General features: G+C 42.5%; 3 protein-coding genes and 1 pseudogene across 4 annotated transcripts; all 4 read left to right on the forward strand.

Annotated features, from left to right (window-relative positions):
- The first annotated feature begins 2130 nt into the window (after positions 1–2130).
- LOC311001038 (tripartite motif-containing protein 16-like) lies at positions 2131–3878 on the forward strand (annotated as a pseudogene). Its single transcript has one exon. The product of its transcript is annotated as a tripartite motif-containing protein 16-like (transcript).
- A 1737-nt stretch (positions 3879–5615) lies between these two features.
- On the forward strand, positions 5616–7349 carry LOC311001064 (tripartite motif-containing protein 16-like; the record flags this gene model as incomplete). Its single annotated transcript, XM_083992030.1, has 1 exon — positions 5616–7349. The coding sequence occupies exon 1, from the start codon at positions 5691–5693 to the stop codon at positions 7347–7349; it is 1659 nt and encodes a 552-aa protein (XP_083848156.1). The 5' UTR covers positions 5616–5690.
- A 1646-nt stretch (positions 7350–8995) lies between these two features.
- On the forward strand, positions 8996–10831 carry LOC311001063 (tripartite motif-containing protein 16-like; the record flags this gene model as incomplete). The annotated part of the gene is made up of 1 exon (XM_083992029.1): positions 8996–10831. The coding sequence occupies exon 1, from the start codon at positions 9173–9175 to the stop codon at positions 10829–10831; it is 1659 nt and encodes a 552-aa protein (XP_083848155.1). The 5' UTR covers positions 8996–9172.
- Positions 10832–13318: 2487 nt separating this feature from the next.
- LOC311001049 (tripartite motif-containing protein 16-like) lies at positions 13319–14980 on the forward strand (the record flags this gene model as incomplete). The annotated part of the gene is made up of 1 exon (XM_083992007.1): positions 13319–14980. The coding sequence occupies one exon, from the start codon at positions 13319–13321 to the stop codon at positions 14978–14980; it is 1662 nt and encodes a 553-aa protein (XP_083848133.1).
- Positions 14981–15380: the final 400 nt, after the last annotated feature.

Raw genomic sequence — 15380 nt, forward strand, 5'->3', positions numbered from 1 at the left:
ATCACTGAGTCATTTAAGAGACTTTACTGATCAATGTGTGAACAAATGGAAGCTTCATATCATCAATAAAACTGAATGAATCAATCAAACACTTTCTTGTCTTCCATCTTTCCCACGTGGCCTGAATGCAGCATCAGTGTAACAGGCTGTGACTCCTGTGAACAAACTGACTCAGTGTGATGTTACATATATTTAAATGTGTCTCCACTGATGTTGTTTTAAGTTTCCAGAGTCTGAGTGGAGTTTTCCCTCGTCTTCCTGCAGTGACCATCACAGCAGGTGAACAACTGAAATCTGAAAACTGATGCTCAACACAAGAGGGCGCTGTCCTCCTGCTGACCAGGGAGGTAGTGGAGGTTAAAGCTCCTCAACTCACTGTGTCTGAAGTTTTAAGTGAAGATGATGATTTTAGGCTGATTAGGTTTATTCTAAAAGAGCCTGGTGTCATTCATCCTGGTTAGTGATGTGAAGCTGCTGTAAGTCATTAGAAATTCTTCTTTAAAGTTTCATTAAACATAGAAAATGTTGTTTTTATTTTAATCATCAGAAAATGTTCATAGGAAAATTATGAATTTATGTAGTTTGTGTTTTAATGTGACTATACCCGACTCTTATTATAAAGCAACTGACCATGTAAGTGTGACATTTTTGATAGTGATCTGCTTTGATGTTCATTTGTTCCATTTATTTAAACTGGCTTCACTGTAGTGTGTTGAGTTGTTTTAAACAGCACCTGTTTCATTCTTGATGCTTGTGTCTATGTATAAATGCACTGACACTAATCAATAAAACTTTTATATCTGCAGTTATGATCATGGTGTAACCTCGTCAGTGTGATGTCTGTTGGGTCATTTGGATCAGCTGAAAATCAAATCAAATCAAATCAATTTATTTATAAAGCACATTTAAAAACAACCAAAGTTGACCAAAGTGCTGTACAGTACAGTGAACACAAAATTACAAACAAGGTACAAAATACAAAATAGCCATGGCTGGGACAGCCAGAATGAAAAAAAATAAATAAATAAAAATAAATGACACACACACTTGAGACCATCAGGGACATTTAAAGGCCTGGGAAAACAAAAAGGTTTTTAGATTTGCCTTAAAGGCAGCTGCAGAGGAGGAACATCTAATTGAAATGGGTAGGCTGTTCCATAGCCTTGGGGCTGCAATGGCAAAGGCACGATCACCCTTTCCTCGTAGCCTAGACCGGGGAACGGTCAGGAGCAGTTGGTTCGAGGATCTAAGAGTCCTTGGGTTGGAAAGAGGGGAGAGTAGGTCACAAATGTATTGGGGGGCCAGGCCATGTAGTGCTTGAAAAACAAATAAAAGAACTTTAAACTCTGTCCTGTACTTGATGGGGAGCCAATGAAGGGATGCTAGTATGGGTGTTATGTGTTCTTGCCTCCTAGTTCCTGTTAGCAATCTGGCAGCAGAATTCTGAACCAACTGTAAGCGGGATAGAGATGACTGGCTAATACCTAAATAGAGTGAATTGCAGTAATCCAGCCTGGAGGTGATCAAGGCGTTGGTAACTGTATTAAGGTCTGAGAGGGAGAGAATTGATTTAAGTTTTGCAATGTTTCGTAGTTGGAAAAAACAACTTTTTTAACAAAGACGTTATTAATCACATGTGTTGTGAGTGAATGTGTAATATGTGAATGTGTAAGTGTATGCGAATGTATGTCTGTCACCCAATATGTGTTCCCTATATGTTGCTTGTTTTTATCATGTGAAGCACTTTGACCTGCCGTGGGCATGAAAAGTGCTATACAAATAAAGCCTGATTGATTGATTGATTGATGTGGAATTCACAATTACAAGAAATGACCTGTTCGGTTTATTTCTTTAAAAGTATCAAATATTGAAATACAACTTTTACTCAATAAAATGAGAAATAAATATGCGTTGTCAAACTTGTAAACACACAGTATCAAACTGCTCCTCCTCTTGGAACAAAGTCAAACCTTATCAACTCCCTCTTCTTCCTGCTCTCAAACACAGTCAGCTGCACCCTGTTCATGTGTTTCCTTGTTTCCTCCCCTTCAGATCTACAGTTTGAAGATGGGTGGAACCAACATGTGGTGAAGAGGAGGCGCTTACAGGCCCCGTTCACTGCAGAGACACATGTTGTTTAGATCAGGGCTCAAACTAGTTTCACTTCTGAACAACAGAAACTCAGACAGTCGTCGTCTGTGAGAGGTGAAATGGCGCAGAAAGGAGTTCATCTGGACCAGGAGACCTTCTCTTGTTCCATCTGTCTCGATCTACTGAAGGATCCAGTGACTATTCCCTGTGGGCACAGCTACTGCTTCAACTGTATTAAAACCCACTGGGATGGAGAGGATGGGAAGAAAATCTACAGCTGTCCTGAGTGTAGGCAAACATTCACACCGAGGCCTGTCCTGGTGAAAAACATCATGTTTGCTGCTTTAGTGGAGGAGCTGAAGAAGACTGGACTCCCAGCTGCTCCTGCTGATCACTGCTATGCTGGACCTGAAGATGTGGCCTGTGATGTCTGCACTGGGAGAAAACTCAAAGCTGTCAAGTCCTGTTTGACATGTGTGATTTCTTATTGTGAAAAACATCTGAAGCTTCATTATGAATCCCTGGCTTTTGGAAAACACAAGCTGGTGGAGCCCTCCAAGAAGCTCCAGGAGAACATCTGCTCTCGTCATGAAGAGGTGATGAAGATGTTCTGCCGCACTGATCAGCAGTGTATCTGTTATCTCTGCCCTGTGGATGAACATAAAGGCCACGACACAGTCTCAGCTGCAGCAGAAAGGACTGAGAGGCAGAGAGAGCTGGAGCTGAGTCGACAGAAAATCCAGCAGAGAATCCAGGACACAGAGAAAGATGTGAAGGTGCTTCAACAGGAGGTGGAGGCCATCAATGGCTCTGCTGATAAAGCAGTGGAGGACAGTGAGAAGATCTTCATTCAGCTGATCCGTCTCATGGAGAAAAGAAGCTCTGAGCTGAAGCAGCAGATCAGATCCCAGCAGGAAACTCAAGTGAGTGGAGTCAAAGAGCTTCAGAAGAAGCTGGAGCAGGAGATCACTGAGCTGAAGAGGAAAGACGCTGAGCTGAAGCTGCTGTCACACACAGAGGATCACACCCAGTTTCTACACAACTACCCCTCACTGTCAGCACTCAGTCCATCTACACACTCATCCAGCATCAATATCCGTCCTCTCAGACACTTTGAGGATGTGACAGCAGCTGTGTCAGAGCTCAGAGATCAACTACAGGACCTTCTGAGAGACACGTGGACAAACATCTCAGTGACGGAGACTCAAGTGGATGTTTTACTGTCATCACCACCACAGCCCAGGACCAGAGCTGACTTCTTAAGATATTCACAGGAAATCACACTGGATCCAAACACAGCATACAGACAACTGTTATTATCTGAGGGAAACAGAAAAGTAACATTAATGAGTAAAGATCAGTCTTATTCTAGTCACCGAGACAGATTCACTTCATATGTTCAGGTCCTGAGTAGAGAGAGTCTGACTGGACGTTGTTACTGGGAGGTGGAGAGGAGAGGAGGAGGAGTTCTTGTAGCAGTCACGTACAAGAATATCAGCAGAGCAGGGGGAGAAAGTTGGTTTGGACGTAATGACAAATCTTGGGCGTTAGATTGTTACAACAACAGTTTCACATTTTATTTCAACAAGATCCAGACTCCAGTCTCAGGTCCTTTGTCCTCCAGAGTAGGAGTGTACCTGGATCACAGAGCAGGTATTCTGTCCTTCTACAGCGTCTCTGAAACCATGACTCTCCTCCACAGAGTCCAGACCACATTCACTCAGCCTCTACATGCTGGATTTGGGCTTGGTGTTGGATCCACAGCAGAGTTGTGTAAACTCAAATAGACAAATATCATTGAAGGTGCAGTTGGTTAAAATCTGTATTTTAGTTCATCACTTTCTTTAGTCTCCATGTTTGTTGCTAAAAGCTCATTGCTGTTGTGTCTCTGCACTGCACAGAGATCACCTGTCAATCAAACATTGTGGGCGGGACTTTGACCTCTTGTCATTTCTTGTTGTGTTGATGTTTGAGTTTGTTGAGGTGGAGCTGGAGCCGTGGAGGAGATCACTGCTCATGATGATGTTTCTTTACCTAAACTCACATTTCTCCACATGAAAATAGAAACTTCTCTGAGCTCTAAATGTTTGTTGGATATTTGTGTTGATGTGTTTGTGTTTAATTATTTATCTTTGACTACATGGGCTATTTGATCTTTTTCTTCTCATTGTGAAAGAAATCTTGCTATTGTTCAAATCCACTCATATAAGATTTTTGAGATTCAATCAAACTGTAAATATCATGATAAAAAATAATGTAGCGATGGTTTAATATTTTTTGAGATTCAGGTGAAACAGTGATTGTGTGGATGAAGCGAATCTGTTAAAAAATCACTGAGACATGTAAGAGACTTTACTGATCAATGTGTGAACAAATGGAAGCTTCATATCATCAATAAAACTGAATGAATCAATCAAACACTTTCTTGTCTTCCATCTTTCCCACGTGCCCTGAATGCAGCACCAGTGTAACAGGCTGTGACTCCTGTGAACAAACTGACTCAGTGTGATGTTACATATATTTAAATGTGTCTCCACTGATGTTGTTTTAAGTTTCCAGAGGCTGAGTGAAGTTTTCCCTCGTCTTCCTGCAGTGACCATCACAGCAGGTGAACAACTGAAATCTGAAAACTGATGCTCAACACAAGAGGGCGCCGTCCTCCTGCTGACCAGGGAGGTAGTGGAGGTTAAAGCTCCTCAACTCACTGTGTCTGAAGGTTTTAGGCTGATTAGGTTTATAGTAAAAGGGCCTGATGTCATTCATCCTGGTTAGTGATGTGAAGCTGCTGTAAGTCATTAGAAATTCTTCTTTAAAGTTCCATTAAACATAGAAAATGTTGTTTTTATTTTAATCATCAGAAACTGTTCATAGGAAATTGATCAATTAATTTAGTTTATGTTTGATTAATGTGACTATACCCGACTCTTATAATAAAGCAACTGACCATGTATGTGTGACATTTTTGATAGTGATCTGCTTTGATGTTAATTTGTTCCATTTATTTAAACTGGCTTCACTGTAGTGTGTTGAGTTGTTTTAAACAACACCTGTTTCATTCTTGATGCTGGTGTCTATGTATAAATGCACTGACACTATCAATAAAACTTTTATATTTGCAGTTATGATCATGGTGTAACCTCGTCAGTGTGATGTCTGTTGGGTCATTTCGGAACTGAAAAGACGTTATTAATTACATGTGGAATTCACAATTACAAGAACTGACCTCTTTGGTTTACTTCTTTAAAAGTATCAAATATTGAAATACAACTTTTACTCAAGAAAATGAGAAATAAAGATGCGTTGTCAAACTTGTAAACACACAGTATCAAACTGCTCCTCCTCTTGGAACAAAGTCTAACCTTATCAACTCCCTCTTCTTCCTGCTCTCAAACACAGTGAGCTGCACCCTGATCATGTGTTTCCTCGTTCCCTCCCCTTCAGATCTACAGTTTGAAGATGGGTGGAACCAACATGTGGTGAAGAGGAGGAGCTGACAGGCCCCGTTCACTGCAGAGACACATGTTGTTTCGATCAGAGCTCAAACTAGTTTGACTTTTGAGCAACAGAAACTCAGACAGTCGTCGCCTGTGAGAGGGGAAATGGCACAGAAAGGAGTTCATCTGGACCAGGAGACCTTCTCTTGTTCCATCTGTCTGGATCTACTGAAGGATCCAGTGACTATTCCCTGTGGACACAGCTACTGCTTCAACTGTATTAAAACCCACTGGGACGAAGAGGATGGGAGGGAAATCTACAGCTGCCCTCAGTGTAGGAAGAACTTCACACCAAGACCTGTCCTGGTGAAAAACATTATGTTTGCTGCTTTAGTGGAGGAGCTGAAGAAGACTGGACTCCAAGCTGCTCCTGCTGATCACTGCTATGCTGGACCTGAAGATGTGGCCTGTGATGTCTGCACTGGGAGGAAACTCAAAGCTGTCAAGTCCTGTCTGACGTGTGCAGCTTCCTACTGTGAGAAACACCTGCAGCCTCATTATGAAGCAGCTCCATTAAAGAAACACAAGCTGGTGGAGCCCTCCAAGAAGCTCCAGGAGAACATCTGCTCTCTTCATGATGAGGTGATGAAGATGTTCTGCCGCACTGATCAACAGTGTATCTGTTATCTCTGCTCTGTGGATGAACATAAAGGCCACGACACAGTCTCAGCTGCAGCAGAAAGGACTGAGAGGCAGAGAGAGCTGGAGCTGAGTCGACAACAAATCCAGCAGAGAATCCAGGATACAGAGAAAGATGTGAAGGTGCTTCAACAGGAGGTGGAGGCCATCAATGGCTCTGCTGATAAAGCAGTGGAGGACAGTGAGAAGATCTTCACTCAGCTGATCCGTCTCATGGAGAAAAGAAGCTCTGAGCTGAAGCAGCAGATCAGATCCCAGCAGGAAACTCAAGTGAGTGGAGTCAAAGAGCTTCAGAAGAAGCTGGAGCAGGAGATCACTGAGCTGAAGAGGAAAGACGCTGAGCTGAAGCTGCTGTCACACACAGAGGATCACACCCAGTTTCTACACAACTACCCCTCACTGTCAGCACTCAGTCCATCTACACACTCATCCAGCATCAATATCCGTCCTCTCAGACACTTTGAGGATGTGACAGCAGCTGTGTCAGAGCTCAGAGATAAACTACAGGACCTTCTGAGAGACACATGGACAAACATCTCACTGACAGTGACTCAAGTGGATGTTTTACTGTCACCACCAGAGCCCAGGACCAGAGCTGACTTCTTAAGATATTCACAGGAAATCACACTGGATCCAAATACAGCAAACACATATCTGTTATTATCTAAGGGAAACAGAAAAGTAACACGAGTTAAAGCTCAGTCTTATTCTAGTCACCCAGACAGATTCACTGAATGGTCTCAGGTCCTGAGTAGAGAGAGTCTGACTGGACGTTGTTACTGGGAGGTGGAGTGGAGGGGACGAAGAGTTGATGTAGCAGTCGCATACAAGAATATCAGCAGAGCAGAGGATGAAAGTTTGTTTGGACGTAATGACAAATCTTGGTCGTTAGATTGTTACAACAACAGATTCACATGTTGGTTCAACTCGATCAAGACTCCAGTTTCAGGTCCTCAGTCCTCCAGAGTAGGAGTGTACCTGGATCACAGAGCAGGTATTCTGTCCTTCTACAGCGTCTCTGAAACCATGACTCTCCTCCACAGAGTCCAGACCACATTCACTCAGCCTCTACATGCTGGATTCTGGGTTGGTTATGATTATGGAGACACAGCAGAGTTGTGTTAACTCAAACAGACAAATATCATTGAAGGAGCAGTTGGTTAAAATCTGTATTTTAGTTCATCACTTCCTTTAGTCTCCATGTTTGTTGCTAAAAACTCATTGCTGTTGTGTCTCTGCACTGCACAGAGATCACCTGTCAATCAAACATTGTGGGCGGGACTTTGACCTCTTGTCATGTCTTGTTGTGTTGATGTTTGAGTTTGTTGAGGTGGAGCTGGAGCCGTGGAGGAGATCACTGCTCATGATGATGTTTCTTTACCTAAACTCACATTTCTCCACATGAAAATAGAAACTTCTCTGAGTTCTAAATGTTTGTTGGGTATTTGTGTTGATGCATTTGTGTCTAATTGTTTATCTTTGACTACATGCGCTATTTGATCTTTTTCTTCTCATTGTGAAAGAAATCTTGCTATTGTTCAAATCCACTCACATATAAGGTCTTTGAGATTTAATCAAACTGCAAATATCATGATAAAAATTAATGTAGAGATGGTTTAATATTTTTTGAGATTCAGGTGAAACAGTGATTGTGTGGATGAAGCGAATCTGTTAAAAAATCACTGAGACATGTAAGAGACTTTACTGATCAATGTGTGAACAAATGGAAGCTTCATATCATCAATAAAACTGAATGAATCAATCAAACACTTTCTTGTCTTCCATCTTTCCCACGTGCCCTGAATGCAGCACCAGTGTAACAGGCTGTGACTCCTGTGAACAAACTGACTCAGTGTGATGTTACATATATTTAAATGTGTCTCCACTGATGTTGTTTTAAGTTTCCAGAGGCTGAGTGAAGTTTTCCCTCGTCTTCCTGCAGTGACCATCACAGCAGGTGAACAACTGAAATCTGAAAACTGATGCTCAACACAAGAGGGCGCCGTCCTCCTGCTGACCAGGGAGGTAGTGGAGGTTAAAGCTCCTCAACTCACTGTGTCTGAAGGTTTTAGGCTGATTAGGTTTATAGTAAAAGGGCCTGATGTCATTCATCCTGGTTAGTGATGTGAAGCTGCTGTAAGTCATTAGAAATTCTTCTTTAAAGTTCCATTAAACATAGAAAATGTTGTTTTTATTTTAATCATCAGAAACTGTTCATAGGAAATTGATCAATTAATTTAGTTTATGTTTGATTAATGTGACTATACCCGACTCTTATAATAAAGCAACTGACCATGTATGTGTGACATTTTTGATAGTGATCTGCTTTGATGTTAATTTGTTCCATTTATTTAAACTGGCTTCACTGTAGTGTGTTGAGTTGTTTTAAACAACACCTGTTTCATTCTTGATGCTGGTGTCTATGTATAAATGCACTGACACTATCAATAAAACTTTTATATTTGCAGTTATGATCATGGTGTAACCTCGTCAGTGTGATGTCTGTTGGGTCATTTCGGAACTGAAAAGACGTTATTAATTACATGTGGAATTCACAATTACAAGAACTGACCTCTTTGGTTTACTTCTTTAAAAGTATCAAATATTGAAATACAACTTTTACTCAAGAAAATGAGAAATAAAGATGCGTTGTCAAACTTGTAAACACACAGTATCAAACTGCTCCTCCTCTTGGAACAAAGTCTAACCTTATCAACTCCCTCTTCTTCCTGCTCTCAAACACAGTGAGCTGCACCCTGATCATGTGTTTCCTCGTTCCCTCCCCTTCAGATCTACAGTTTGAAGATGGGTGGAACCAACATGTGGTGAAGAGGAGGAGCTGACAGGCCCCGTTCACTGCAGAGACACATGTTGTTTCGATCAGAGCTCAAACTAGTTTGACTTTTGAGCAACAGAAACTCAGACAGTCGTCGCCTGTGAGAGGGGAAATGGCACAGAAAGGAGTTCATCTGGACCAGGAGACCTTCTCTTGTTCCATCTGTCTGGATCTACTGAAGGATCCAGTGACTATTCCCTGTGGACACAGCTACTGCTTCAACTGTATTAAAACCCACTGGGACGAAGAGGATGGGAGGGAAATCTACAGCTGCCCTCAGTGTAGGAAGAACTTCACACCAAGACCTGTCCTGGTGAAAAACATTATGTTTGCTGCTTTAGTGGAGGAGCTGAAGAAGACTGGACTCCAAGCTGCTCCTGCTGATCACTGCTATGCTGGACCTGAAGATGTGGCCTGTGATGTCTGCACTGGGAGGAAACTCAAAGCTGTCAAGTCCTGTCTGACGTGTGCAGCTTCCTACTGTGAGAAACACCTGCAGCCTCATTATGAAGCAGCTCCATTAAAGAAACACAAGCTGGTGGAGCCCTCCAAGAAGCTCCAGGAGAACATCTGCTCTCTTCATGATGAGGTGATGAAGATGTTCTGCCGCACTGATCAACAGTGTATCTGTTATCTCTGCTCTGTGGATGAACATAAAGGCCACGACACAGTCTCAGCTGCAGCAGAAAGGACTGAGAGGCAGAGAGAGCTGGAGCTGAGTCGACAACAAATCCAGCAGAGAATCCAGGATACAGAGAAAGATGTGAAGGTGCTTCAACAGGAGGTGGAGGCCATCAATGGCTCTGCTGATAAAGCAGTGGAGGACAGTGAGAAGATCTTCACTCAGCTGATCCGTCTCATGGAGAAAAGAAGCTCTGAGCTGAAGCAGCAGATCAGATCCCAGCAGGAAACTCAAGTGAGTGGAGTCAAAGAGCTTCAGAAGAAGCTGGAGCAGGAGATCACTGAGCTGAAGAGGAAAGACGCTGAGCTGAAGCTGCTGTCACACACAGAGGATCACACCCAGTTTCTACACAACTACCCCTCACTGTCAGCACTCAGTCCATCTACACACTCATCCAGCATCAATATCCGTCCTCTCAGACACTTTGAGGATGTGACAGCAGCTGTGTCAGAGCTCAGAGATAAACTACAGGACCTTCTGAGAGACACATGGACAAACATCTCACTGACAGTGACTCAAGTGGATGTTTTACTGTCACCACCAGAGCCCAGGACCAGAGCTGACTTCTTAAGATATTCACAGGAAATCACACTGGATCCAAATACAGCAAACACATATCTGTTATTATCTAAGGGAAACAGAAAAGTAACACGAGTTAAAGCTCAGTCTTATTCTAGTCACCCAGACAGATTCACTGAATGGTCTCAGGTCCTGAGTAGAGAGAGTCTGACTGGACGTTGTTACTGGGAGGTGGAGTGGAGGGGACGAAGAGTTGATGTAGCAGTCGCATACAAGAATATCAGCAGAGCAGAGGATGAAAGTTTGTTTGGACGTAATGACAAATCTTGGTCGTTAGATTGTTACAACAACAGATTCACATGTTGGTTCAACTCGATCAAGACTCCAGTTTCAGGTCCTCAGTCCTCCAGAGTAGGAGTGTACCTGGATCACAGAGCAGGTATTCTGTCCTTCTACAGCGTCTCTGAAACCATGACTCTCCTCCACAGAGTCCAGACCACATTCACTCAGCCTCTACATGCTGGATTCTGGGTTGGTTATGATTATGGAGACACAGCAGAGTTGTGTTAACTCAAACAGACAAATATCATTGAAGGAGCAGTTGGTTAAAATCTGTATTTTAGTTCATCACTTCCTTTAGTCTCCATGTTTGTTGCTAAAAACTCATTGCTGTTGTGTCTCTGCACTGCACAGAGATCACCTGTCAATCAAACATTGTGGGCGGGACTTTGACCTCTTGTCATGTCTTGTTGTGTTGATGTTTGAGTTTGTTGAGGTGGAGCTGGAGCCGTGGAGGAGATCACTGCTCATGATGATGTTTCTTTACCTAAACTCACATTTCTCCACATGAAAATAGAAACTTCTCTGAGTTCTAAATGTTTGTTGGGTATTTGTGTTGATGCATTTGTGTCTAATTGTTTATCTTTGACTACATGCGCTATTTGATCTTTTTCTTCTCATTGTGAAAGAAATCTTGCTATTGTTCAAATCCACTCACATATAAGGTCTTTGAGATTTAATCAAACTGCAAATATCATGATAAAAATTAATGTAGAGATGGTTTAATATTTTTTGAGATTCAGGTGAAACAGTGATTGTGTGGATGAAGTGAATCTGTTCATGAAATCACTGAGTCATTTAAGAGACTTTACTGATCAATGTGTGAACAAATGGAAGCTTCATATCATCAATAAAACTGAATTAATCAATCAAACACTTTCTTGTCTTCCATCTTTCCCACATGCCCTGAATGCAGCATCAGTGTAGCAGACTGTGACTCCTGTGAACAAACTGACTCAGTGTGATGTTACATATATTTAAATGTGTCTCCACTGATGTTGTTTTAAGTTTTCCCTCGTCTTCCTGCAGTGACCATCACAGCAGGTGAACAAATGAAATCTGAAAACTGATGCTCAACACAAGAGGGCGCTGTCCTCCTGCTGACCAGGGAGGTAGTGGAGGTTAAAGCTCCTCAACTCACTGTGTCTGAAGGTTTTAGTGGAGATGATGATTTTAGGCTGATGAGGTTTATACTAAAAGGGCCTGATGTCTTTCATCCTGGTTAGTTATGTGAAGCTGCTGTAAGTCATTAGAAATTCTTCTTTAAAGTTTAATTAAACAGAAAGTGTTTTTATTTTAATTATCAGAAAATGTTCATGGGAAAATTATGAATATATGTAGTTTGTGTTTGATTAATGTGACTATACCCGACTCTTATTATAAAGCAACTGATCATGTACATGTGACATTTTTGATAGTGATCTGCTTTGATGTTCATTTGTTCCATTTATTTAAACTGGCTTCACTGTAGTGTGTTGAGTTGTTTTAAACAACACCTGTTTCATTCTTGATGCTCGTGTCTATGTAGAAACGCACTGACACTAATCAATAAAACTTTTATATTTGCCGTTATGGTCATGGTGTAACCTCGTCATTGTGATGTCTGTTGAGTCATTTGGATAAACTGAAAAGACGTTATTAATCACATGTGGAATTCACAATTACAAGAACTGACCTCTTTGGTTTATTTCTGTAAAAGTATCAAATATTAAAATACAACTTTTACTCATAAAAATTAGAAATAAAGATGTGTTGTCAAACTTGTAAACACACAGTATCAAACTGCTCCTCCTCTTGGAACAAAGTCAAACCTGATCACCTCCCTCTTCTTCCTGTCCCAATGTGCACACTCGATCACACTTACACACTTGGCACTTGGCGTGCGCGTTCATGGGCTTAGTGTCAGTGCGCAAGTGTGTCCCGTTTCTCCAAGGACTGAAAGTGCAGCGCACTTGATTTGCACTTTACCCACACTTAAGGTAAGAACGCATCCGAGCGGTATTTGGCCAAGTATAAATCCCACAATGCACCACGGTGAAGTCCGCCGTCACCGGGAGCCACAAGCCAAATTTAGGAAATGCGATTGAATTAATCCCAATAAAATGAAATTAACTTTCTATTATAATCATGACTTTTAATGTCATATTTTATATTCATCATGCTCTGTTCATGTTCTTATTTTTTTCGTTTTTCTTGTTTGTTTTATTTACTCACGGAGTTGGGCTTACTTGTTTATGATCTGAATCTTGCGCATAGAGACACTTTTGGAGTAGATGAGACTGTGATCCAGCAGCACTGGTTATTAAAACAGTTGTTGCTGTGCTGTGTGTGTCGTAGTTGTGCTAGTGTGCGCAATGGCACAGGCTGCACTTGTCAAGTGTGTCCCCATTGCTTTTAAATATCCCCCCACATGCTTGGGCTTGCACACTATATGTAAATATACGTTCCGCCGGCAAAATGTCACCAAAGTGTGTGCGTAACCAAGCGCACTGAGCCAAGTGTGGAGGAATGGGACAGTCAGCTGCACCCTGTTCATGTATTTCCTTGTTCCCTCTCCTTCAGATACAGTTTGAAGATGGGTGGAACCAACATGTGGTGAAGAGGAGGAGCTGACAGGCCCCGTTCACTGCAGAGACAAATGTTGTTTAGATCAGAGCTCAAACTAGTTTGACTTCTGAGCAACAGAAACTCAGACAGTCGTCGTCTGTGAGAGCTGAAATGGCGAAGAAAGGAGTTCATCTGGACCAGGAGACCTTCTCTTGTTCCATCTGTCTGGATCTACTGAAGGATCCAGTGACTATTCCCTGTGGACACAGCTACTGCTTCAACTGTATTAAAACCCACTGGGATGAAGAGGATGGGAAGGAAATCTACAGCTGTCCTCAGTGTAGGAAGACCTTCACACCAAGACCTGACCTGGTGAAAAACACCATGTTAACAGCTTTAGTGGAGGAGCTGAAGAAGACTGGACTCCAAGCTGCTCCTGCTGACCACTGCTATGCTGGACCTGAAGATGTGGCCTGTGATGTCTGCACTGGGAGAAAACTCAAAGCTGTCAAGTCCTGTTTGACGTGTGCGGCCTCCTACTGTGAGAAACATCTGCAGCCTCATTATGAAGCAGCTCCTTTAAAGAAACACAAGCTGGTGGAGCCCTCCAAGAAGCTCCAGGAGAACATCTGCTCTCGTCATGATGAGATATTGAAGATGTTCTGCCGCACTGATAAGAAGTGTATTTGTCTTGTCTGCCTTCTGGATGAACATAAAGGCCACGACACAGTCTCAGCTGCAGCAGAAAGGACTGAGAGGCAGAGAGAGCTGGAGCTGAGTCGACAAAAAATCCAGCAGAGAATCCAGGACACAGAGAAAGATGTGAAGGTGCTTCAACAGGAGGTGGAGGCCATCAATGGCTCTGCTGATAAAGCAGTGGAGGACAGTGAGAAGATCTTCACTCAGCTGATCCGTCTCATGGAGAAAAGAAGCTCTGAGCTGAAGCAGCAGATCAGATCCCAGCAGGAAACTCAAGTGAGTGGAGTCAAAGAGCTTCAGAAGAAGCTGGAGCAGGAGATCACCGAGCTGAAGAGGAAAGACGCTGAGCTGAAGCTGCTGTCACACACAGAGGATCACACCCAGTTTCTACACAACTACCCCTCACTGTCAGCACTCAGTCCATCTACACACTCATCCAGCATCAATATCCGTCCTCTCAGACACTTTGAGGATGTGACAGCAGCTGTGTCAGAGCTCAGAGATAAACTACAGGACCTTCTGAGAGACACATGGACAAACATCTCACTGACAGAGACTCAAGTGGATGTTTTACTGTCACCACCAGAGCCCAGGACCAGAGCTGACTTCTTAAGATATTCACAGGAAATCACACTGGATCCAAACACAGCAAACAGATACCTGTTATTGTCTGAGGGAAACAGAAAAGTAACAGTGATGAGTAAAGATCAGTCTTATTCTAGTCACCCAGCCAGATTCACTACATGTTGTCAGGTCCTGAGTAGAGAGAGTCTGACTGGACGTTGTTACTGGGAGGTGGAGTGGAGAGGAGGAGTTTATGTAGCAGTCGCATACAAGAATATCAGCAAAGCAGGGAGAGAAAGTTTGTATGGACGTAATGACAAATCTTGGGCGTTAAATTATTCCAACAACAGGTTCACATTTTGGTTCAACAACTTCAGGGATCCAGTCTCAGGTCCTCAGTCCTCCAGAGTAGGAGTGTACCTGGATCACAGTGCAGGTATTCTGTCCTTCTACAGCGTCTCTAAAACCATGACTCTCCTCCACAGAGTCCAGACCACATTCACTCAGCCTCTACATGCTGGATTTTTTGTTTATTTTGGAACCACTGCAGAGTTGTGTAAACTCAAATAGACAAAGATCATTGAAGGTGCAGTTGGTTCAATTCTGTATTTTAGTTCATAACTTTCTTTAGTCTCCATGTTTGTTGCTAAAAGCTCATTGCTGTTGTGTCTCTGCACTGCACAGAGATCACCTGTCAATCAAACATTGTGGGCGGGACTTTGACCTCTTGTCATTTCTTGTTGTGTTGATGTTTGAGTTTGTTGAGTTGGAGCTGGAGCCGTGGAGGAGATCACTGCTCATGATGATGTTTCTTTACCTAAACTCACATTTCTCCACATGAAAATAGAAACTTCTCTGAGTCGGATATTTGTGTTGATGTGTTTGTGTGTTCTTGTTTATCTTTGACTACATGGGCTATTTGGACTTTTTGTTCTCCTTGTGTAAAGAAAGAAGTCTAGATTACATTTAC

Source organism: Trachurus trachurus, assembly GCF_905171665.1.
Source record: "Trachurus trachurus genome assembly, chromosome: 17".
Lineage (NCBI taxonomy): Eukaryota > Metazoa > Chordata > Actinopteri > Carangiformes > Carangidae > Trachurus > Trachurus trachurus.